Source organism: Tamandua tetradactyla, chromosome 18 (genome assembly GCF_023851605.1).
Source record: "Tamandua tetradactyla isolate mTamTet1 chromosome 18, mTamTet1.pri, whole genome shotgun sequence".
In the NCBI taxonomy this organism is placed as follows: domain Eukaryota; kingdom Metazoa; phylum Chordata; class Mammalia; order Pilosa; family Myrmecophagidae; genus Tamandua; species Tamandua tetradactyla.
Window position 1 is genome coordinate 23,259,837 of NC_135344.1, and position 24,400 is coordinate 23,284,236.

The 24,400-nt window shown below is 45.3% G+C and overlaps 1 protein-coding gene across 1 annotated transcript; it reads right to left on the reverse strand.

The window, feature by feature from the left end:
• Positions 1 to 1,574: 1,574 nt before the first annotated feature.
• On the reverse strand, positions 1,575 to 23,698 carry LOC143662007 (O-acyltransferase like protein-like). Its single transcript, XM_077135329.1, has 7 exons — positions 23,594 to 23,698; positions 21,214 to 21,379; positions 19,567 to 19,646; positions 11,059 to 11,191; positions 7,107 to 7,293; positions 2,176 to 2,318; positions 1,575 to 1,837 (listed from the first exon to the last, which is right to left on the reverse strand). The coding sequence occupies exons 1-7, from the start codon at positions 23,662 to 23,664 to the stop codon at positions 1,712 to 1,714; spliced, it is 906 nt and encodes a 301-aa protein (XP_076991444.1). The 5' UTR covers positions 23,665 to 23,698; the 3' UTR covers positions 1,575 to 1,711.
• Between the last annotated feature and the right edge of the window lie 702 nt (positions 23,699 to 24,400).

Here is a 24,400-nt window from a genome sequence, read left to right on the forward strand (position 1 = left end):
TAGCTAGAAGGAAGAATCTGAGAGGATCATATGGTAGCCGTGACAAACTCTGGGATCTGTCCTGTATCACTTGTTGAAGAGTGCTTTGAAAATTATTGCTTTTCAATTTCTTTTCTTTGTATATATGATATGCTATACAATAAAAAAGTTTTTAAAAAAATATAACCTCAATACCATTATCAAATTAAAAAGTTAACGCCTTAATATCATCAAATACCCAATGGGTGTTCAAATTTCCTCATAAATGTCATACGCTTTTTTATAGTTCCTTTCAGGATTCAAATAAGGTCCACACGCTGTGTAAATATTAAAGCTCTGTGGATTTCTGGGTTGAAACAAAATCTGAACAAAATTGGACTTCTCTATCCCTACCTCATGTTTTATGAAATTACAATAGCGTGGAGAGTATTTTTTCCATATAAAAAAACTTTCAAAGGCTCTGTTAGTAATTGGAAAGCTATTTCAATGGGCCCCAGTTTTCCAGCCTCATAACTTGACACATTTGGCAACTGAACTGCTGAACGATGCTGGCAGGTGAGGGATTTGCCCCTGGGGTCCATCCACACTGCAGTTTTACTCTACACGCCACTGGCACACAACAGCTCCTCCGAGGCCTAATTAAATGAGAGGTTCAGGGGCAGCAGCAGCCACTAGGGGGCTCCTGAGGAACTCGGTGAGCATCCACATTACCTGGACTAACAGACGCACTTCATTAGGAGGACGCTGAACACACCAGATGAGACTTGACTTCTCACTCGGCTTAGATTCTTCCAGCAAAGGGACCAGACATCAGGGAGATGTGGCTCCTGCCCCACAGCTGGCTGGGAAAGGACACAGAAGCTCTCAACTGCCCTGTCAAATGATTTGAAGTTTGCAGACCTCCCTACCCTGTCCCTGCAGGGCAGGTCCACACCTCGGCTCTGATGCCCAGAGTCCACTTGAGCCAAAAGGGCTTCTCAGATTAGCATTTGTGCTAATAAGCCCTTTGTAGTACCACAATTACTAATAAATGCTTCAATTATTAAGTAAGTGAAGATGGCTTTGCAGTCAATGATGCTGGAATGCAGAAGCATGGACGTGTGTGACCTTATACACCTAGGAAAGGATGCGGGACTAAGAACCAGGATATTCAGATTCTCAATTTGGCTTTGCAAGGTGCTCCCACTGTAGGCCTCTTTGATGGAAAATGAAGAGGTTGGGATGGAAGCCAGCAGACTCCAATGTCTCTTCCTTTTCTGCTAGTTTTTGTTGTAGGACCATGCTGTAGAAAAGATAGTGTCTGAAAGATTGCAGTGACAGCCACCCCACCTTTACCATCCTGATAATATCATAATAACATAAACAACCATGATGTGTTTTTCCAGACGCATTCTCTGATTTTACTACGAAAAGTAAGCATTATAACCCAGCATACCCCAAATCATATTAAATTCACATTTGATGATTTCCTAATATACAAAAACACAGACAAGACAAAACTTCTAGATGTTTTTGCTAAAAAATAGCATGACAGAGGGTGATTGCTGTGCTACTAAAAAGCTACCGCAGAATTCTATTATATGCTAAACACTCAGAACTCATTTGTATATTAAGCACATACATGTTGTTTATATTAAATTTTCCTTCTACAAAATCCAACGTATCCCTTTTCGGGAGCATATACGTTCATTACAGAAAAAAGGTTAGGCCGGCATTTGCTCAGCCGCAGAGTTCACGGTCCTGCACATGTAGGTCCCAGGAGGCACCGCGCCAGCTCCTGACATGGCTTCTCAATGAACAGTGTCAGAGCCAGCCCAGCGAGGAAGGTCAGGAGACAGTGTCCAAAGAACAGATAGAACTGGAAAGAAAGAGGGGCACAGTGGGCACAGTTTTACTCCAAGATTTCTGTTGTATTTGGACCTTAAAGTCTACCATCCTGGCTACATGAAATGGATCTGGAGCACAAAAGCCTCAAATATTAAAAATAAATCCAATACGAATGAAATTTAAATGATGTGATCCTGCATTAATGTCCTCCTCCTTCCCTTCCCGCCTTCAAATTAAAAAAAGAAAGAAAGAAAGAAAAGAACAATAAGGCTCTTAAAAAAAAAAGAAAAGGTTTCCTTCTGCTTGGTTTCTCAGTAAGAGAACAGATGGTGGTACCAAGCCAGAACTAGGAGCTAGGGCCCAGCTCACCATGTTGGTGTCAGTATAGTGAATCAGCGTTTCCTGAAGTCCATTGTACATGATGATCACGACCGGGTGCACCAAGTAGCAAGCATAACTGATGCTGGCCAGGAACCTCCAAACGTCACAGGAAAGCACCTGGTTCACCAAACCTGGAGGAAGCAGGTATTGCTTCAGGCACTCAGGAAGCCCTCCCTGGGCTAGGAAGGCACCAGCGTCAGTTCTGCAAACTTTGGGTTCTGGGCTCACAGTTTCTGCCCCTAAGCACTAACACTGCACTAGCCTGGATTCTGGCTCACGATGCAGCAGCCCTAGCCCCTGGCCCTGGGGGAAGTAATTTAATGTTTCCGGCCTGAGATTCTGCATCTGGTCTTTAGATGCTGCATTTGATCAACTTCTAGGTCCCCTTTAGGGCAAATATTCTGCAGAATGGCCTATCTTCTAGAACTACCCAACAGAATAGCCAAAATGAAAAATCCCAGCCCCCTGGCACACAAGTTACCTTGGCTCAGCGGTGCACTGCCATCTGCTCAGCTGTGTGGGACAAAATCTTTGGAGACATCCTGGACTCCTTTATTACTCTCTCAGCCCACAGAGTGCAGCCAATCGATCTTAAAAAGACATCCTATATGAGACCATTTCTCACCCCCTCCACCACTAACCCCCTCATCAAATCCTCCATCACCTCCTCCTTAGACTTCCTTGGACCTCTCCAGTAGCTTCCAAACTGATGTATTGGTCACTCCGCTTTCACTCTTAAAACCAGCAATCACATCACGTCACAGTAGCATTTAGAATAAAACCAACTCCTTACAAGTGGCCTACAGGTCCTGCATGACCTGGGCCCTATCCTCTGACCTCACCCCCCCCCTCCACCGTCGCTCTTTCTCTCCTTATTCATTCCATTCCTATCTCCCTGGTCTTCTGGCTATTTCTCCAACCTACTAAGCTCATTTCAATCAATCTGGGGACCTTTGCCTTGGCACTCCTTCTGCCTGGGACACTTCTGCACTATCTCTTTGCATACGTGTCAGTACTCCAGTTGCCATCCAATCCCTGCTTTATTTTTATTTACTGCATTTATCTGTATCTGAAATTATATTGCAAATTTATTTACTTCACTAATATATCTCTGCACTAGTTTCCTATGGCTATTGTAATAATTACCACCAACGTGGTGGCTTAAAAAACAGAAACGCATTCTCTCACAGCTCTGGAGGCCTGAAGTCGAAACTCAGTATCACTGGCCAAAATCAAGGTGTGGGCATGGCCACATTTCCTCAGGGGTTCTACGGGAGAAGCTGTTCCTTGCCTCTTCCACCTTCTGATGGTGGCTGGCTTTCCTTGGTTTAGGGCCACATCACTCTTATCTCAAAGGCCAGTATCTTCAAGTCTCTGCTCAGTCTTCACTTCGCCTCCTCTGCATGTGTCAGTCTCCCTCTTCCTTCCTCTTAAGGGGGGATACCTGTGATTGCATGTAGGGCTCCCCCAGATAATCCAGGATTACTCCCCATCTCAAACGCCTTAATGTAATTGCACCTGTAAGTGACCACTGACTAATATCTGATGTCTTTGGGAACCATTATTCACTTGCTACAGAATCCTAGCCTCTCCTCTTTCCCATCCTGTTGTAGTTTCCTTCAAAGCAAAGAAAATTTTTTTCTTTTCTATTGCTATATCTCCAGCATCCAGTACAAAGCCTGGAATGTAGCAAACATTCAATAAGCATTTTACGTAATTGACTGAATAAACACAGCTGGAATCACAGACAAAAGATGCATTTGCCCCACGTGAATGCAAAATGATAGGGTGAGCGAAAGTTTCACTATAGAACAAACAGAATCGATGTAGTAAAATTAAGTCAGCAAGAAGCCACGCAGTACTGGACACAGAAGACCCTGCAATAAAGCAAACAACTCCATATTCACACTGTAAGCTCCAGTCAATGTTAAATGAATATTGTTAATTCAAATTTTATTGGTTTTATGGTTACTCCATGAATTCATTTTGGCTATATAAATATAAGTGCTATAAACTCAAAGAATTGATATCTAGGCTTATGTTTGTTGTTGTTTTAATAAGTAAAATTATAATAAAAATAATTCAGACAAATATTAAATATCCAAAAGAATTCTTATTCCTTTAGAAGGGATCCATATAATGCTAAAGTTGACAACCATGCTGTGCCTTTTAGGTGACAGGGCACCACTAAAAGGTTTTAGCCAAAGGTATAACCTGGTCAGAAGAGGATTCTGACAACTGAACAGAAGACTACTTTGGAATAACAAGAATAGCATGGTCCACACTGGTACCGACTGCAGATGACTGCAAAGATCATCTGAGCCATCAGAATCCCTTCCAGTTCAGAGAAGTCTCAATTAAACACTTCTCCAAATGTCTTTTTATCCATTTCATACCCATTAGGATGGCTATTATTAAACACACACATGCAGAAAATAAAAAGTGTTGGTGAAGATGTGAAGCAATTAGAACTTTCACGCATTGCTAATGGGAACGTAAAATGGTGCAGCCACTCTGGGAACAGTTAGATGGTGCCTCAAAAAGTTAACACAGGATTGCCATATGGCTCAGCAATTCCGCTCTTAGGCATATACCCACAAGAACTGAAAGCAGGCTCCCAAACAGACACTTGTCCACCAGTGTTCACAGCAGCATTATTAACAACAGCCAAAAGGTTCAACAACCCAAGTTCCCATAGACAGATGAATGCATAAATAAAGTGTAGTATATATGTAACAGTAGAATACTATTCAGCCATAGAAATGAATGGAATTCTGATACATGCTACGACATGGATGAACCCTGAAAATATTAGGCTCAGTGAAAGCAGCCAGATACAAAAGGACAAATGTTGTATGATTCCATTTATATGAAATATCTAGAATAATCAAATTCATAAATAGAGAAAGTAGATTTAAGGTTACCACAGAAAGAGGAATGGGGAGTTATTGCTGATGGGTACAGTTTGTTCAGGGTGATAAAAGTTTTGACAATGGATGATGGTAATGGTAGCACAACATTATAAAAGTAATTAATGTCCCTGAATTATACTTAAAATGGCAAATGTTATGATATACATATTACCACAATTCAAAAAAATTTTAATATATATAATTTTCTAAAGGTCATCAAAGACATACATATTTTGTAAAAAAAAAAAAAAAAGATCTAAAACATCACCTCCTCTATTTACCTACTAATCAGTCTTGATGTCTCATAAATAGTGATGGAGATACAACCTAAAGCATCAGTTACCCCTCCAACTGTAACTGGTCGATGACAACACTCCTTTGAATGATAAATTGCTCATGAATGAAGAAAAGGGCTTTATTATCACCTGGATTAAGAGAGATACCATCGATACTCAGATTAATTTACTTTCCACTGTAATGATAATACTGCAAATCTTCTAATTTACACTTAGTGGCTCCTTGAGAATCACTGTTTACATGAACCAGCTGTCCTCACACAGCGTGACATTAAACAGGGATACTGCCACATGGGCCCACGCTACAGCAGGGGTGGCTTGGTGTCTGAGGCTCTGCCTGCAGCTCCAGGAAGCTGTCGTGGGAGGGGTGTCACCACACGGGTTGGGCTGTGGTTCTGAGCTTCTTTGTAAATGCAAAGATGTCAGCCAGGGAGAATGCAGCTATTTCCTCTCTAATTTGTCATTTTCCTCTCTAATTTGTCATTTAATTTTACAGAATTAAAATATTAAAGAACAAATCCCTCATCATCATATTTAAATACTCATAATTTCCAGAACAACTGTCATAAACAAATACTGGGGAGGGCTACTGCTGCAGAGAAACAAAGACTGGGGACTTTGGGCTCCAGGCTCCATCCTGGCCCATTTTCTTGCACAACCACGTACTAGCTGTGCGCCTTTCGCCCAGCAGCTTCATTTCTAGGCAGTGTTTTCCTCATTTGAGAAATAGAGCGAATGATGGTCCTACTTGTAGGGAAGCAGCTGGTGTCAGCTGGGGTCCATGTGGCACTCCCCCGGCCCTGGCACAGGAGGTGGGCTCCACCAGTGGGAGTGTTAGGATCCCATCAGTGGGAGTGTTAGGATCCCACCAGTGGGAGTGTTAGGATCCCACCAGTGGGAGTGTTAGGATCCCACCAGTGGGAGTGTTAGGATCCCACCAGTGGGAGTGTTAGGATCCCTTTATCATCAACCACGATTCCTGCCACCCTGGTGAGGCTGACGGGGTTGGTAACCCTTACATCCTTCCTGATTATTTTCCTAGACTATAAAACCAGACCTGGCTCTGGTTCCACTGCTTCAGGAATCTGGCCATACTGGGGGCTATCGTTTTTGGATGTTTCTAACCAAAAATGTCCCGTCATTTGCTGACTCCTCGAGCGCACAGTGTCTACCTCATCATAGAGGAGAAAGGCAGGAAAATGACAGGTGGCTCAAATACCCATTTTGGATCTGCAGAACATTCCCTTCTTTCCATCCAAGGCCTTTTTCTGCTCCACCCCCTGCACGCCGAAAGCCAGGCCTGACAGTAAGGGCCTTTCCTCACCATCAAAAAGCTGAAAGCGATCCTGACAACCAATAGCCTAATCTAAAACCTTCACAGAAGGAAACAGAGGCCCAAGATGGGGACAACTCTTGTCCCCCAACTGGTATTTCCGTCTTCTCTACCCTACTTTGCCTGAGTTCTTCTCCAACTTCCAAGCTAGCTTCATGGAGACTTTGGAACATTTTCTTTCAGAACCTCCATTTTAACATAAACCAAGGTACAAATCTAAAACAGAATATGCAGGGTTATATTGCCAAGGTCATTGGCAAATTGTTGTTTTTGACCTGATATGGCCATTTACCAACTACTCCAGCAAATAAAAGATCCTGTATGTTTACTTGTGTCACCTGTATAATACTGATACAGAACAGCCACGCCCCATCATACCTCCATAGCCTTCCTGACAGGCCAGAATGACCCAGGCCACAGCCGCCGCCCACAGGGTCCGGTGCAGGGCCTGATAGATGGCGGTGGCCGCTGGAGAGGTGCCAGGGGTGTCATCCACCACGTAGGCGAGAGCCACCACTGCAAATAGGGTCGACAGGCAGCAAATCCACCCCAACAGGGCCTGCACCTACAGGGACAGGAGAGCAGGGTTCATGGCCCATTTCAGACACTGTGCATTTATTTACTGCCTTCTACACAAACTGACTTTTCTTTGGGTTATTAGAGTCACACCTCATCTTCCTGCCCAAATTTGACAAAAATAGAAGGTTCAGATTAGGGGCTACCAGGGGAGACAGGGGTGGGCATGTGACTGTACAGGATAGTCCAAGGGAGATCTTTGTGGGATCAATAGTTGTGATTAAATTATACAGCAAGAACTACACACACACACACACACACACACACACACACACGAGTACGTTAGGGTGCACGGGTGGTTCAGTGGTAAAATGCTTGCCTTCCAGGTGGGAAACCCAGGTTTGATTCCTGGACAATGCACCCGCCCCCCTCCAAAACAAAAGAGAGTGCATGTAAAACTGGTGGCATCTGAATGAGGCCTATGGATTGCACCCATGTTGATTTCCTGGTTGTGATTACCTACCATAGCTACATATGATGTAGCCGGTGGGGAAAACTGGGCAAAAGGTACATGGGAATGCTCTATACTATTTTTGTAACTTTCAATGAATCTATAGCCATTTCCAAACGAAAAGTTAAAAAATATATATATATATCATGCCCTAACCCATCCCCATCACTCCTAACTCCCCATTTAGACTCTTAAGCAAATCAGGGTCCCTGACTGGTCCTGCCCCCACCATCGACGTGAGGGCCCAGAGCACACAGCCCTGACCTGGGCTATGCACGAGTCCCTAGGGGCGTAGAAAGATGGATGTAATGGGAGGCTGGAGACGTTTTCAGCTTAAAGAATAGCCCTGCGAGCTAAATTCTTTTTCTTACCTTAGGTCAAGCTTTTAAATCTTTGTGTCACCTTTTTAGCCTCAGGCCTATCTTCCAAGGGTCCCTCTTGCCCTGTCCACCTTCCTGTTCTCCATCTGCTGCGGTGAGGTCGCCACTGAAGTGACTGAACTAGCATCTTATCAGTCCACCATCTTGTCTCTGAAGAGAAGTTCTCCCCTACTTGGGTATTGGGCTCCTGCCCTTATTTCTAGCTACAGGCAAGGAAAGGTACTTCCTCAGGGCCCGAGGCCACTATTTTCACCTGCACTGCCCTCTCCATGGGCCCATTCTTTTAGACTATGAGTCCTTCACCCCTTTGCTAATTCCTTGGCCTAAACATAGGCCTGCAGCCTCTCAAAATGCATCCTGGGTATTCTCTTCTCTTTCTGGCCTTTGTCTGCCTATTTTTTACTTGTAATGATGCTGCCTTATCCCATTCCTAGCATGTGGTATGTGCTCCAGGTTTCTCCAGCTTAGACTCTGTGTCCTTATTTTCTGCCTTCTAAATAATTGAGTTTGGGCTCTCCCACCCTTCCACATTGTTTTTCTGACCAAGCTTGACTTGGATTCTAGCTCTGTGCTACCTGGCCCTAACCCTGGCCCTTGGAGTGGTTCCCAAGTACTTTCTCTTTGTCTCTGCAAAGTTTTCCCCTTTGCAAACACCAATTTTCTCCATGGGCACCCATGTAACCTTGGCTACACTGACGCATCCCTTTAATGGCACTTGACAAGAGATTGTGCATTTTCAGAGGGACACCCTAACTCCAAATTACAGAAAAAGTTATGTAGCTACTGGACATCAATTCCTTCCAGTTATGCCCTGTGCTGGTTTGAAAGGAAGCATGCCCCTAGAAAAGCCATGTTTTAATCAAAATATCATTTCGTAAAGGTAGAATAATCTCTGTTCAATACCGTATGTTTGAAATTGTAATCAGATCATCTCCCTGGACGATGTGATTTAGTCAAGAGTGGTTGTTAAACTGGATTAGGGGACGACATGTCTCCACCCATTTGGGTGGGTCTTGATTGGTTTATTAGAGTCCTATAAAAGAGGAAATATTTTGGATTCAGAGAGAGAACAGAGAATGCTGCAGCACTACAAAGCAGAGTCCACAAGCCAGTGACCTTTGGAGATGAAGAAGGAAAACGTCTCCCAGGGAGCTTTATGAAACAGGAAGCCAGGAGAAGATGTTAGCAGATGACACCTTGCTCGTCATGTGCCCTTCCAGCTGAGAGAGAAATTGTGACTGTGTTTACCATGTGCCTTTTCACTTGAGAGAGAGAGACCCTGAACTTCATTGGCCTTCTTGAACTAAGGTTTCTTTCCCTGGATGCCTTAGATTGGACATTTCTATAGATTTGTTGTAATTGGGACATTTTCTCGACCTTAGAACTGTAAACTAGCAACTCATTAAATTTCCCCTTTTAAAAGCCATTCCGTTTCTGGTATATTGCATTCCGGCAGCTAGCAAACTAGAACATGCCCTATCTCATTTTCCTGTCTGGAGCAACACCATGTTCTCCAAGGTTATGCATCCCCAAGACACAGGAAAAGGGGAGGGTCTAGCAGAGAGGATTTGGGGCAGGAGTGATAGCCTAGTACTGCAAGGAAATTCCAGATCCTTCTTCAATTAAGATGCAAATTATCTTTCATTCATTTATTGAATGACTGTCGTGAATCAGAATGTAAAAACCAGGTGCTGGGGCTTCAGAGGCCAGAACAAGACATATTCAACCCTCAAGGAGCTCGGTCTAGTGGGGGAGATAAATACATTGCCTTGTGATAAGAACCAGGGTCCAGAATGCAAAGGGTGCCAGAGGAACACAAAGGAGGGGCACCACCAAGCCTGGAGGGATAAAGGAAGACTTCCTAGAGGTGAAATTCTAGGGGCAACCCACAGGCTAACTAGGAGTTAAGCCAGATGAAAGAGGGTAATGAGACGGGGGAGGTTGGAAGGTTGGTAGGGGCATCCCAGGTAGAGAAGAAAGCATGAGTAAAAGCATGACCCAGGAACAGATTGCTGTGGTGTGAGTGGCAGTGGGAGAGTCCTGTGAGCAGGTAAATACTACTGAAGCAACAAGGGGAAGGCAAGAGAGATGACACTGGAGAAACAGGCCACATCATGGACTCTCAAGGGCTTTACTGAATACATCAAGCTTTATCCAGGAAGTCAAAAGAAGCTACTGAAAGGTTTTGCACGGTTCAGGGACAGGCCAAAGGGGCATTTTAAACAGATGGCTTACAAGCGGATTTGAGATAAACAAGACTGAAGGTAAGAAAACTAGTGAAGGAGTCCAGGCAAGGAATTAAACAAGGTCAGTTGGAGAGGCTATGAGAGGACAGCAGAAGAAGCCACCAGCAGGGTTTAGTGTTGGATCGGCTGGTGCAGGAGTGGTTAATGAGAAGGGTGGTCTAAAGGTGAGTTGGTGAACCAGAATGATTGTCCACAAATGAGCCACAGCAGGAAGTGGATGCTCTGGCAAAGCCATCCTTAAAGACTCCATTAGCTTCTAACAGCTATTCTCCTTCTAGATACCTCATATCCTCGTGCCAGAAGGGAGACAAAACCTGACCAAGAATATAATCTATAGAAACCAAAGAGCTTGTGCTGCTAAAAATTCAACCTCATAACTATCCCCTTGCAAAAGAGGATCTTGCCATCTTGTCTCACTGGGGTGTTTTCCCATAATGGTGGTTGCCCTGGGTCTGTACCAATGCTCAAATGGGTTGCAGAGGGAGCTCAGAGGGGAAAGCAGGAAGAAAAAGCCCCACTTATTCTTCAGTGCAAAGAGATATGAACAACATACCACAGCACAATAAAGTAGCCAGCAGTCTGAGGCCTCCTGCCCATGACCTGGGAGAGCCTGGTCAGGCGGGTGACTGCGTCCCAACCAGATAAACGCCCTCACAATGCACACAGGGAGGCTGTACCTTGGTTTTGAGAATGTTTTCTGGGTGGCTTTGATGCATGAAAATACTCAGAAAGAGGCCCACAAGGAAGGGCCCGAATCGGCAGTAGGGCTTGGTGTAGTACTCTGAGAAATACAGCACAGTCACATTTTCACTGGAAAATATAAGGAAATAAGGCAAAAAGTTACGTTTGATCCAGATGTCGAAAAAGGAATATCTGAGGTGTTCTTTGGGTCAATCAGCAAATTCCAAGCTAAATTCGAGGCACAGTTGTTCATTCCCTCAGTACTGATCCACAAACCCTGACCTCACGAACTCACTTCATGCCACGGCCGGCTTGTCTAAATTCCCTGGATCCCAAGAAAATATGATGCCTGTGTCCATATTAAATAGTTATTTATTTATAAACATGAGTAGCTCTTAAAATGTAGTGCCCAGAAGTGAACTCAAGGCTTCCAGAGACAGAGACTGTCATGAGAAAGAAGAGAAGCTCTAAGATGTACAGGTTGGTATCCTGAGAGACACCTGGAGAGATACCGAGGCGTTTTCTTTAAAGCAGTAGTTTTCAAGGTTCGGTCCTCTGACCCGCAGCAGCAGAAGCACCTGACAACCTGTTAGAAACACAAAGTCTGCCCTACTGAATGGGGAACTCTGTGGTGGCCCAGTAAGCTGGTTAACCAAGCTCTTCAGGGGAGCCTCTGCCCACTGACAAGAATCACTGCCTAAAGAGCATCCTTTCAGGAGATGCCCAGGTTATACCCAGGCCAACCAAATCATAACCTCTGCAGAGGGGACTCAGGATTAGGACTTTTAAAGCTCCCCAGGGATTCCAAAATGCAGCGCAGATTGAGAACCACTGCTTTAAATTAATCACTCTTCCTCACTGAAGCTCAGTGTGCTCTGTGCTCTGAATCCCCTAGCTGCCCATGCAGGGAGGCTCAGAGGAGGGAACGGCTCTTCAACTCTGGCTGCACATGAGAATATCCCAGAAGCTCTTATATAACTCTGTTGCTCATGCCATGGCCCTAGAGATTTGGATTCCACTGATCTCAGGTGAGGTTGGAAACACTGGTGGGTTTTAGAAGCTCCCAGGTGACTCTACGGTTTGCCCAGGTTGAGACCCACAGGGCCAGACAGACAAGTATGAGTGAGCCTCATCCTGGATCACCTGGACATATCCCCAAAGGCAAATGACAAGGTGGAAGGGGTCTAGTCATGCATTCATTTGTTCCACCCACCCACTCACAAACATATAGTGAGCAACAGGTGCCAAGCCCTGTTCTGAGATATTTTATATAAGGAGGTCAGAGAAGGTTGCTCTGGGGTGACATGTGAACAGACACCTGGAGGAAGGGAAGGAACTCGCCCAGCCAAAATCTTCGATTCTAAAGGAAGAACATGCCTGGCTACGGATCGACAAGCCCAAAGGGCATGTGCTTGGTATGCTGAGGTGAAGAACCCATTAAGGATGGACCCAGTGAACAACTAGGAGAGCAATGGATGAGGTCAGAGAGGGATTTTACTTTGAGCACAATGAAGAGCCCCTGGGGGAACTTGAGATGTTTGACACACACGATTTGGTTTTCATTTGTATCACTCTGACTGCAGAGTTCAGAACCTGTGAGCAGGTAATAATGCTGGGTTTTCCAGCGTAACACACAGACGGGTCATAAGGAAGAAAGGCTGCACATACCTCACTGCAGAGGCAAAACAACATTGTGGGTATGACCCTGGGTTCATATCACACCTACGCCACTTACTATCTGCGTGACCTTGAAGGGGTAACCCCGACTTCGGTGAGAAGGGAGAAGTAGAGCTCAAGAGCCTAATGAGGACACCGGGAGGCAGAGGAGTAAATTTACAGGCAGAGGGAGGAGAAGTCCACCCCAGCAGGAACTACTGAAGACAAGAGGTCATTTGGGGCCAGAGGCTGCTGGCTCAGGAGGAAAAGCGGGCCTGGGAACCAACGCCGGCGGCTCCTCGGGCCTGGGCCCAGGTGCGCTCCACGCACGGTCGAGCCCAGGGAGGCGACACGCGATACGGCCACGCGGGGGCGCGCGTGCCTCTGGGAAGCATTTCGATGGGCGACGTGTTCCTCGTGCGTTCGGGGCGGGCTCTGGTGCAAGAGGGGAGGCTCAGAAGTGTGAGGGTAAAAATGCGATGACCTTGGCCGTCCAGGCTAAACATGGTCCACCGAGTTTCTCCGCAAGCCGGAGCGCCCAGGGCGCAGACCCGGCACTCGGCGGCCCTCCCGGGCGCGTCGGGGCCGTTCGGGGGCGGGCGCGGGCCGGGGGCGGCGGGGCGGCGGGTTACCTGGCTTCCGAGGGCGCGGCGGCCGGCAGGCGAAGCGCCAGCGTGAGCAGAGCCGCGGCCGCGAGGGACGCCGAGCACAGCAGCGCCCCGAGGAGCAGCAGGACCCGCTGACTTCTGCAAAGAAGAGAGGCCGCCGAGGGCAGCGCCCTTCAGTCCCTTCCCCACGAAATTTATGAACATCAAAGCCTTGAAACTGTAACAATGGACGGAGCTTCCCGTTAGTCCAGCTTGAGGGCAGGGGGAATGTGGCGAAGAGGCGAAAGCTCCTGAGTTAACATTTGTCTTGACCGTTTACTAGCTGAGGGACAGGTCGGGGGAGAGGGGGGCGCCACCCGGGACGGGGCCTTTAACTAGAGTGTCTAGGTGGGGACAGTCATGGAGTCTCATCTGCCTCACTCTGAAGCTTCCTGAGCAGCCCGAGAAAACGCTGTGTGCACATACATGGTGGCTAATTTACGAGAGAAATGAACTACCAGAGGCAGGGTGGACAAAGACCCCCCACTCCAGGTGCAGGGGCGGAGACAGGGCAAGAATGGGCTCTGGGTAGGTGTTTCGCCGTACCCTCCCCTGAGTGCTATTGGAAGGTCTGCCCAGTCTTAGTCAGGGACACCCGCAAGCAGAGCCCGAGACAAATGCTTGAATGCAGGTAGTTCATGTGGGAGCAGGAACGAGGGCTGGGGTAGTGGAGCAGGGAAAGAGGGAAAGCCAATTCCAGGTGTGCTATCAAGGTGGCCAATGCCCAATTATTCTGGAATGTTCTATAGAGCCTTATAAAATGCATCTCAGAAAGTCCTGGAGGAGGGAGGTGGTGAGGAGAGAGGGAGGCGTTTTCCTGTTATCTCCTGTCCCCCCACCCCCGGGTCAAAGGTGGCCCCACACAAATTAATTCCTCCACACTGTGGGATTATGCATGTGTAAGAGCTGGAAAGCATTCCTGAAGGAGACCCAGCTGTAGTGTGGAGGAAATACTGGGGCACACAGGCTCAGAGCAACAAACTGTCTCATTGTACCTGCACAAAGCTGGCTGAAGGCTACTTGGAATTGGTCACCCCAACAGTGGCTGGAATGAGAGTTGGGAGCAAGTGGATCTGCAGGGGTGCAGAAGAAGTGTCGAGCACAGGTGACACACTATTCAGGCACAAACCTACCTGGATGGTGTTTTTGACAATCCTGTTCTACTGTTTGAAGTTCCCACCGTTCTTCACGAGGAAAGGACAAGATAGCATTTGGTTATCACCATAGTGAAACCGGATACAAATAATGTTCATCCACAGTGTGAATTTCTGTTTAGTGTTAATGCTTGGAAGGGAGGAGTCCTAGTTCAGTGGTACCGTGATTGATTAGTAATGTCTGCCATGAGTGTTGGCATATGTGGTGATAATGCTATATATTTACTATATCTTTTGCCAGACCATCTACCTTTGTTCTTCTTGAATTACTGAGCTTTGAAAAGACCTGATTCCATTGATATTCTACACCACTGTTTTCTCTAAAGGAAAGAAGCCCTATCTTTTACCACTTCCCTTCATTTAGAAGCTAAATGCTGTTGAATAAGCACAAGCCTGGAGAGTGCCGGCATTTAGCCAAGGGACTGAAATCCGTCTTGTATGACAGCCTCTAGAAAAGAAGCTCATATTGGGGCTGGTGTTTCTCAGTCACAGGGCATCAAGTAAGTTCCCAGACAGGTCTAGAGCAGGGAGGCACAAAGAACTCATTGTCCTAGGTGGGTGGTAAACCATCCAGTCAGGCCATCCGATAAAATACCACATCCGCCCAAGTAAACATTTGTCTAACGCCCCAGGGAGCTCGAGCCCAATCCTGACACCTGCATTCAGACAAGTCACCACTAGCCAAGCCACCAGTGCAGCTGAACTACTAAGGCATCCTCCTGATGGAGAGATATAAAAGCAACCAGGATGTGGAGATGGTGGATGTGAAATGAACATCCTCATCCTTCCCCTCCATCGTCCCTCTTGCCACCTGTGTCCCCCTGAGCCCCCGAATCGCTGATTAGGGACTGGTGCTAAGGCCAACTCCGGTTAGTGCTTGCATTTTCTGGCTCTTTGGGGGACTGTTCACAGGTCAGTGGGATTAGGATTAGGGAAAACTCACAGCTTCAAGCACTAGACACAACCACCATTCTCTGAGGAACATGCTTCTCAGAAAGGGCCACTCAGGGGGCACCGCCTGGGAGGTGGAAGGGATAGAAGAGAGTGTCTCTCTCTGGTCTGAAACAACCTAGGCTGCCTCCAAGGCCTCTCTCAGTGCCCAGGACCTGGCCAGTCCTTGCCACAAAATTTCTCTTGCTCTTCACTAAGTACCAGAGCTAAGAATCAGACCCTCCAGCTCCCAATGCTGCCTCTGAGGAAGCCCGCGGAGGCCTGTCCTGTCTCCTGGCCAGGCCTGCGGAGGCCTCACAGTGGCCCCTTCTGGACCTGCAGGCACTTAATTGCTGTCTCCAGAGTCCCCGAGCTGCTGGTTGGAGCAGCGACAGCTGGTCACAAGCTAAGGCCTCCTCCACCAGAGAACAGACCCCAGCTCTGCAGGCCCAGCTGCTCCTCCTCCCTCCAGGGAGCTCTTGGTGTTTCTCTGTTGTCACATGCTGTACATTTACCATACCTTTTGCCAGACCATCTACCTTTGTTGTCTCTGAATTGCTGAGCTGGAGGGGGAGAGCTAGCCCCAAGGGGAGTCCCTGTGGGCAGGAGCCTCTCTCAGCGCTTGCTCAGAGAACCCACTGCCTGGCAACAGCGGGTCTGTGACCCAGGGGTGCTCAGCCAACCCTCTCCAAGGAGCCTACTCGGGGTAAGCTTGCTCAGCACCCCAAAGGCACTTTGATTTACTCCCAGCCTTCTCCTGATTCCCTGTTGAGCTGTGGGGAGGACAGGCTCATTCCAGCCACTCTCAAGAGCTTTATCCTGGGTTGAGGGGAGAAGGGAAGACGTGGGTCACATAAGGTGGACATAAGAGGAGAAGGTCTTTCTACAAGAGGGTGTTCACAGTTGGTGTTTTTATCTTGAGTCCCAAAATAAATAGAACCATGACTATCAGATTTTATAATTTCCACAGTCTATCTCATTTGCTTTTATTAGTTTTATTATGCTATCAAAGTTCATTCCTTTTTCCCCCGACTCTGAGAAAACAGGACATTATATCAGGATGCTTTTGTTTTAGGAGCACTTTTCACAGTCTTCACATCATGCCCTCTCAGAGGAGAGGGAACTCAGAAATGGTGAAGCAGGAAGTAAGTGAGAAGAGGTGAGGCTGACCAGGAGGAATGCAAAATACCTCCATTAATTGTAACCTATACCAAACCCTGAAATCTGCTCTACAACTAATTGTTGCAATGTAATTTGAAATTTATTGCTTTTTTATATATATGTTATTTTTCACAAAAAAAGAGAAGGAAGAGTATAATAGAGAACATAGGATTTAACAAATGAATATGACTGCTGAATCAATATATTGATATTTCTGTTGGTCTCCCATGTCTTGGAGCAGCTAGAAGAAAAAATGAAAAACCGTGGAACTATAACCCATACCAAACTTTAAAATTTATTGTATAACTACTTGTTAAAATGTACTTGGAAATTTACTGCTTTTTTGTATATATGTTATTTTTCACAATAAAAAAAAAGGTTAAAAAAATACCTCTATTAAAATCTACTTCACACCACCACCTTGTGAATGGGGTGTTTAGAGAAGAAATCAAGGATAGGGGAGGGTGGCACATAGGAGAGGGCCATTTGTGGTGCAGAGACTGTACAGAGAAGATGGGGAGACGTCCAACCCTGAAACTAACTGAGCTGGGCAGAAGCTTGCTCCTCACCCTTCCCCCAACCCTGCAGAGACTGGGAGGGACAGGGGCTCCCACTGCTTGGGGACAGGGTGCTCAGGGACTATGACAGTTACTTTTGAATCTCAAAGGACAGGATGACTAAGGTGCCATGTAGATCACACAATTACCAACAAACGAGCCCTGTGCTACTTCTCATATGTCTGGTCTCAAGATTTATCCTCCAACACTGATGTGAAGTGTTAACTTTGCTACTTAATAGACATGAAAAACAGAGATAAGAGTCCAGCAATTTACCCCCACCCAGTCCCATAGCTAGTCATTTATCAGACTTGAACTTCACTATATCAGCATAAACCACCTCTGTGTTTCACGATCAGTCAAAAAATCTTTTACATTTGAATTTTAAAAGTTTTGAGTGATTAAGATAGGGATGGGAAAAAATCAGATTTGAGTCTTTTTTTTTTTCAATTCTTAGATAAAATTTAAATTAAGGATACATTTCACTTGCTTCCATTTTTACACAGCTGTGGCTGGCAACATCACAGGTAAGCCTGAAATTCAAACATCTGCTTGCAGAGGGCATGAATAGGGAACCACAAAAGCAGAGAGGGCTAGTAAGCACAGTTCTGAAACACAACTCCACCTTCTAGTGATCAAAGACTTACAAATTAAAACCACAATCCTGTTTTTTCACATACTAAAATAAGGCTTGTTTTTTGTTTTGTTATTGATATTGCATATTGATAATGGTGTAATTAGGTAGTGGGTTGTGTTCCCTCCAAAAAGACATGTTCAAGTCTTAAGCCCTGTACCTGTGAATTTGGAACTAGCGTCTTTGCAGGTATAATCAAGTTAAAATAAGGTCATTCCAGATTAGGGTGGACCCTAATCCAATAGCTGGTGTCTTTATAAGAGGAAATTTGGGATACAAGGACACATAGACATACAAGGAAAATGCCATGTGATGGTGGAAATGGAGATTGGAGTGATGTGTCTATAAGCCAAGAAATGCCAAGGATTATCAGCAACTACCAACAGCTAGAAGCAAGGAAGGATCCTCCCCTAGAGCCTTCAGAGGGAGCATGACCCTGCTGACACCTTAATGTAGGACTTTTAGCCTCCAGAACTGTGAAAAAATAAATTTCTGTTGTTTTAAGCCAACCCAGTTTGTGGTCATTTGTTACAGCAGCCCTAGGAAGCTGATATGGATGGCTGGAAGGACTGAATATTGATGCAGTCTTTAAGGAAAGCAATCTGTCATTATGATTCAAGACACCAAAAGACATGCATGCCCTTTGTATTCTAGAGAAATATCAGAGTTGGAGACAAAGGGTTGCTATGAAAATATTCACAACCATTATTTATAAAAGCATAAGACTGGAAACAATCTAAGCATTTAACAATAAGGGAAGATGTAAGTCATCTATAGCTCATTCTTGGAATGGAATAGTATGCAGACATTAAAATTATGTCTATTTAACAAATAAAATAAAATAGGGAACTACATATGTCATAAAACTATTAAAAGAAAGGCATGAAAGGATACACACAGAACGCCTTCACGTATAAAAACCTGTGCTGAGAAAACGTCAGAAGGATAAGCTCCAGAGTGTTAACAGTGATGGCTCCTCTCTCTCCCTGAGTGTAGGAACAGGACTACGGGGATCATTTTACCCTCTCTCCCCACCTTAATATTTTCCAATGTTTCTTGAACTGAATATGTATTTTAATAAAAAAGAATAATATATCTTTTAAAATACAGCTTGGAGAATCCACCAACTATAAGTCTATCCATGAATTATTGAAGCCTTCAGCTTTTCTAAACCCAGAAGAAATTAAAGTGATAAATATCCAATGTGGGAAAGCAGGTATGCTGATATATTGCCGGGGGCACTGTAAATTACCTGGCTCTTTCCAAGGAGCAATCTTACAATATATAACAAGTACCACAAAATTGTTCCTACCCTTTGACCTAGTAATTCACTTGGAAATAGGCCCCCAAGGAAATAACTAAAAGAGCACAGAGACATTCATTGCAGTGCCATTCGTAATCATGAAACATTGGAAACAATTTAGATGCCCAATCAAAAAAATGGTATGTAAATCCTGAAACCACAAGTAAGTAGGTTATATCAACATGAGGAAGTGTTGTAAGGAACAGTTAAATGGGGATAAAACCTGAACACTTGAGAAGAAATGCACACGGATTATAACTGCAAAAACACACTCTTATTTGTGTAGGACAAAGGGTAGAAGAGAATGTGGAAGAAGGTAAACAGTAGAGGATTCAGTGTTTACTTTTCAGAAAGGTTAATTTTCTAATCTTTAAAAGCTGCTCTGCACAGAACTGGAACACTTTCTAAGAGTTTCATGAAAGAGACCACATGGGAGGAAAAACTTGTCTGAATTAGACTTACTTTCTGTGGATGACAATTATTGCTGGAGTTGTGAGGTGGAACTGGAAGTCATTGGCAATGTACCACGTCCAGCCGTTGCACTGAAAAGAGAGAAACAAGGTCGCTTCCGTCCTTCTTTACTGTGTCTACACCACCTTGTCTCACCTACCTTGACTAGGAAGGAGAATCAAACAGGTGGGTAGGGTGAATTTTGGTGGAAAGAAAAAAGGAAATGTGAGTCTCTTGGTACCCCATCCATCCATACTTCCTCTCATTTAGTCTTTATAACATGCCTTACAAGGTACCGTTGTTGCTATTTTATAAAATGAAGATTCAGACGTGTTTTCCCTTTTGTTTCAAACCAACAATACCTAATCTTCTAGGGCAGTTCTGAGAACTAAACTGCATGACATTATACCAATGTAAGGGATTGTTATCATCATGCAATTGGTAATCAGAGTGGGCAAAGCTGTTTTTTTTCTGCATTGGGGACTAAATCATGTCCCCCACAGGGGACACGTATGTGTGCACCCATCTGGAAAGAGGACCTCTGAAGATGTTATTAGTTAAATGCGCCCAAACTGAACCACAGTGGGCCTTAATCTAATATGGCTGAAGTCCTTATAAACAAAGGAAACTGGATACAGAAAGAGAAGCCACGGAAAGTAGCCAGAAACTGAAAGTCAACAGAACCTGGAAGAGAAAGGAGAAAACGCCACCAGGTGCCATGTGACAGAAAAGCCAAGGAACTCCAAAGATTGCTGGCCAGCCAGAAGATACCCACCCAGTTGGAAGCAAGCCTTCTGGCCTCTGAAACCTTAAGCCAATAAACCCCTATATTAAGGCAATCCATTGTATGGTATTTGTTTTAACAGCCAGGAAAGAAAATGCACTGCTTCACTGCACAGGAAAGATCCTGCTTTCAAGGACCTTTTAAGGTGGGTGCATGTCCTCGCCACCAGTTCCCACAACAGCCCAAGCTGTGGCCCTGCCAGTCTTCTCAGAAAGCAGCACCGACTGCCCCATAGCGCCCCAGATGCTGGGCATTTGTGAAGGGAAGGCAGCTATTTCATCAGTCAAATGGTTAGGGTATGTGCAATAATTAGGAGCTCACCACATTTAAGTGGGGCTTTCAATGCAGAATCATCAGCATGACTTAATTACAGCTATTTCACTTTCATTCACTCTTGGTTTATCATGAGGAAACTGGGGTTTTGGGCAAGCCACATATAGAGATCTGTGGCTCTGAACCAACTCTGTCAAGGACTGACTTGAAAACAAGTAGAGTTCATTACAATGTGGGTGTGGCTCTCTGTGCAGGGGTAAAGGATCCTTACTCAGGAGCTGAGGCCCACTGGAAGAGAAAGCAGGCTGGGGCAGGGATCAGCGGCCTCCAGGCCTGCACAAGATGGCCGCCCTCGCTAACCACGCCCATCTCCCTGCCCCCCCATTCCCGTACAGACTGATATGTAACAGGCACCCCATCACGAGAGGCCCACAACCCCCCATCCTACAGCATCACTGTTACTCCAGAGAAAGTGGCACAAGAAACAGGATCAGAACTCAGCTTGACCCTTGGAAAGGTCGCTGACCCACGGGGAAGTGAGACGCTGCCGCCTTAGAGCCTGCCACCCCCACCCCCACCCCAGCCAACACCTGGAGACTTACCGCATTCTGAACCAAGAAGAAGTTATTTAACAACAGCAGATTGGTCCACCACGCTCGCCGGCAATTATCCAGATGGACTTCGGGCACCTCCCAGACAGGTCCCCAGGAAACAAGGGAGAACAATCCAACCAACAGACACACAGAATACAAATGAAGAGGCTGCAACCTGGCAGGAAAGAGCCAGGAGAGAGATGACGATTCCAGGGGAGCTGGGCCATAAGGCTTTCTCACACAGGTCCTGTTTAATAGCCCGCAGCTGCTCCCCACCCACTCCCCAAACAGCCATGCCTTCATAGGTTCAAAATCATTTATTGAGTCCCATCACAGGAGCTAGATGCAAAACTCGTGTTATTTATTGAATAGTTCATACATGTCAGATGCTGTGCTGGGAGGGTTTTTAGATATTTCTAAATCTCAAAACAATGTTCTCAGGTACCTATTATCTCCATTTTACTGCTGAGGAAATTATAGCTCAGAGAAGTTGGAGTGAAGGCTAAGATCACACAGCCATAAACAGAGGGCTAAGATCTGAAACCAGTCCATGCTCTTTCTACTATACCATGTGGCCTCACTTATTTATATATATTTATTTATAAATAAATGAGAAAATTATATTTAAATGATTTTTAAAATGTTAAAAATTCAAATATTCTTCCTTCCTCTCTTCCTTCATACCCTCCCTCCTTCCAAGCAGATTTAAAGCAGCTACAAAAATGGTGGATAAGACACAAGACCAGTACAAATATAATGCCAGCCACATATGCCCTACAGTTTACATTTTCTAATAGTCACATTTTAAAAATTAGAAAGGAACAGCTAAAATGGATTTTAATGACATATTTTATTTAGCCCATTATATCCAAAATCTTATCATTTCAACATGTAACCAGTATAACGAATTGAGGTATTTTACATTCCTTTTCCTTTTTTACTAGGTTTTCAAAATCGGCGTGCATTTTCCGGCGTGCATTTTACACACGCAGCAAAACTCAAACGCCACGGGGTGTCTAGTGGTCCCTACTGGGCAGCACAGATCTAGAGTTGGCCCCAAGATGGTGGCAGGGAGGCGCCCACAGGGCTGAAATCAAAGTCCTCTTTTAAAAGAACACATTAAAAAATTCAGCGTGCTGCAACTAGGCAGTGCGCGTGGCCCAGCCAACACCTCGAAAGCATCCTGGTGAGGGGCCCAGGGGCCGGCGCGGCGCATGGGAGACCGGGACCCGTCACCCCCGCTTAGCAACGCTCCATCCTCGGCCCTGGTCAGCCTGGGGCGCCCGTGGGGCGCCAGCTCCGTCTGTCTCTCCGTCCTCCCGGCAAAGATATCATTCTATAAAGAGCGTGTCTCGTGGGCGGGACAGAGGGCGGGGACGGCAGGCGCAGGAATGGAACCGCTGCTCGAAATGAATCGCAGGGAACCGGCTGGGCGGGCTGCCCAAAACCGCTAATGCGCGCATCCGCTTCCGCAGCCGCCACGGAGCCCTCGGGGCGCTGGTCCCTGCCAGATCTGCCCTCCCACCGCTCTGCCCTACAGCTGCCCCCACGGGCCTCTGGCCCTGGCCCTTTCCCACCATCTGTCGCCTCCGCCGCCCAGGGTGGGGAGAGTTAAATCAGGTTAGAAGCCCCCAGGAAGGGCGCGTCCGGGGCAGTCTCCCCCACGCCTGCAGTCCGCGCCCCTCCCCGGTGCCTAAAGGGCAGCTCTGATTCCGGGGGGGTTGAGAGAGGCAGGGCCGCTCCCTGAGCGGCAAGGGTGGAGGAGAAAGAACAAGGTATGTGAATTCTAGTGTTGTCTCAATTTTTCACACTGAGAAAACTATATAGCTTCTTTCTTTTTTTCCCTTCCAGAAAAGAGAAATATTGCCTCCTAAGGTTTTTTTGAGAATCAAATAAGATAAATATGAAAAGAGTTGGAGATATCAAAAGCAGTGTGAATATTCATGAGCTTATTTTTGTGGAAGCTTCCAGGAGATTGAAAGTCTGAGTGGGTTTTCATAGATTAAAAACTGCCATCTAGCCATTGTCATGGCAGCGTGAGAAACAGACCTTCTCATACTTGGTTGATGGGAAGGTAAATTGGAAAATGTCTGTCAACATGTTAAATGCACAAAACCACCACCTGCTACTAATCTGAAGGAGTCATACAAATTCTTCTATTAAATATAGATTCCGTGTAATTCTGACAGATATATGCTGGCCATCACTGAAGAACAGGGATATTTCTGTTAGTGGAAGATACCAGTTTTCATGACATTTTTCCTAATGGAATTTGAATCATATTAAACCAGTTTATTTTTCTTTTGAAAATATTTCAAAAGAGGGTTAAAGACAAAAATAATAAAAAAGTACATAGCAATAATGAATTGAAAATTGTACAAATAAATACCTTACAAGGTGACTGGAAAAGTATCTGAGGATCATCTTAAGGGTTATTCCTTTGTCTGAATTCTGATGCATCTTTAAAAATGACCTTGCGCTTAACCAGCCACTGACAGAAAGAGAACAGTTATAGGAATTACTTATCAATAATACAGCCCATTGGTTGATTAATTTAGTTGTCTCAGTTGGATAGAGTAAGTTATGTGACAGTAACAAAGCAACTCTGAGTCTTAAACCAACAGTTTTTTTGTTTTTGCTCATGCTGCAGCCCCATAGCCAGGAGCAGCCTCTATCTGAAACTTCACCTGTGACCATGGCAGAAGAAGAGAGAGTTCTGGAAGACCTCAAACCAACAATGAAATACTCTAGCCTGGAAGTGACACAAGTCCTTTCCATTCATGACTTGTTGATCAGAACTAGTGGTGATCTACCTAGCCAGAGTGGGCCCAGGAAGTGATGTTACAAGGTGCCTAGAAGAAAAGAGCAGGAAATATTTGGCAGATAATATGAATGATTACTACATTGGTCTTCTGAAATAATAATGTCAAGGTCTGCCGTTTATGTAACACTGCATAGTTTTCAAAGCACTTTCACTAATGAGACTGCTTTTCCTTCTCCAGCCTAACCAAACTACTTTGCAATAAATGTTTGTTGAGTGAAGGATTGAATGGATAAACACCTCTATTAACTTTATTATCCCTGCTCAACTAATAGAGAAATTGAGGGTCAGAGGATGTTAAGTAAGTTGCCCAAGACCACAGTCAGAATTCCTAATCAACATATCGTGATGACAAATTCACTACACAGAAACCAA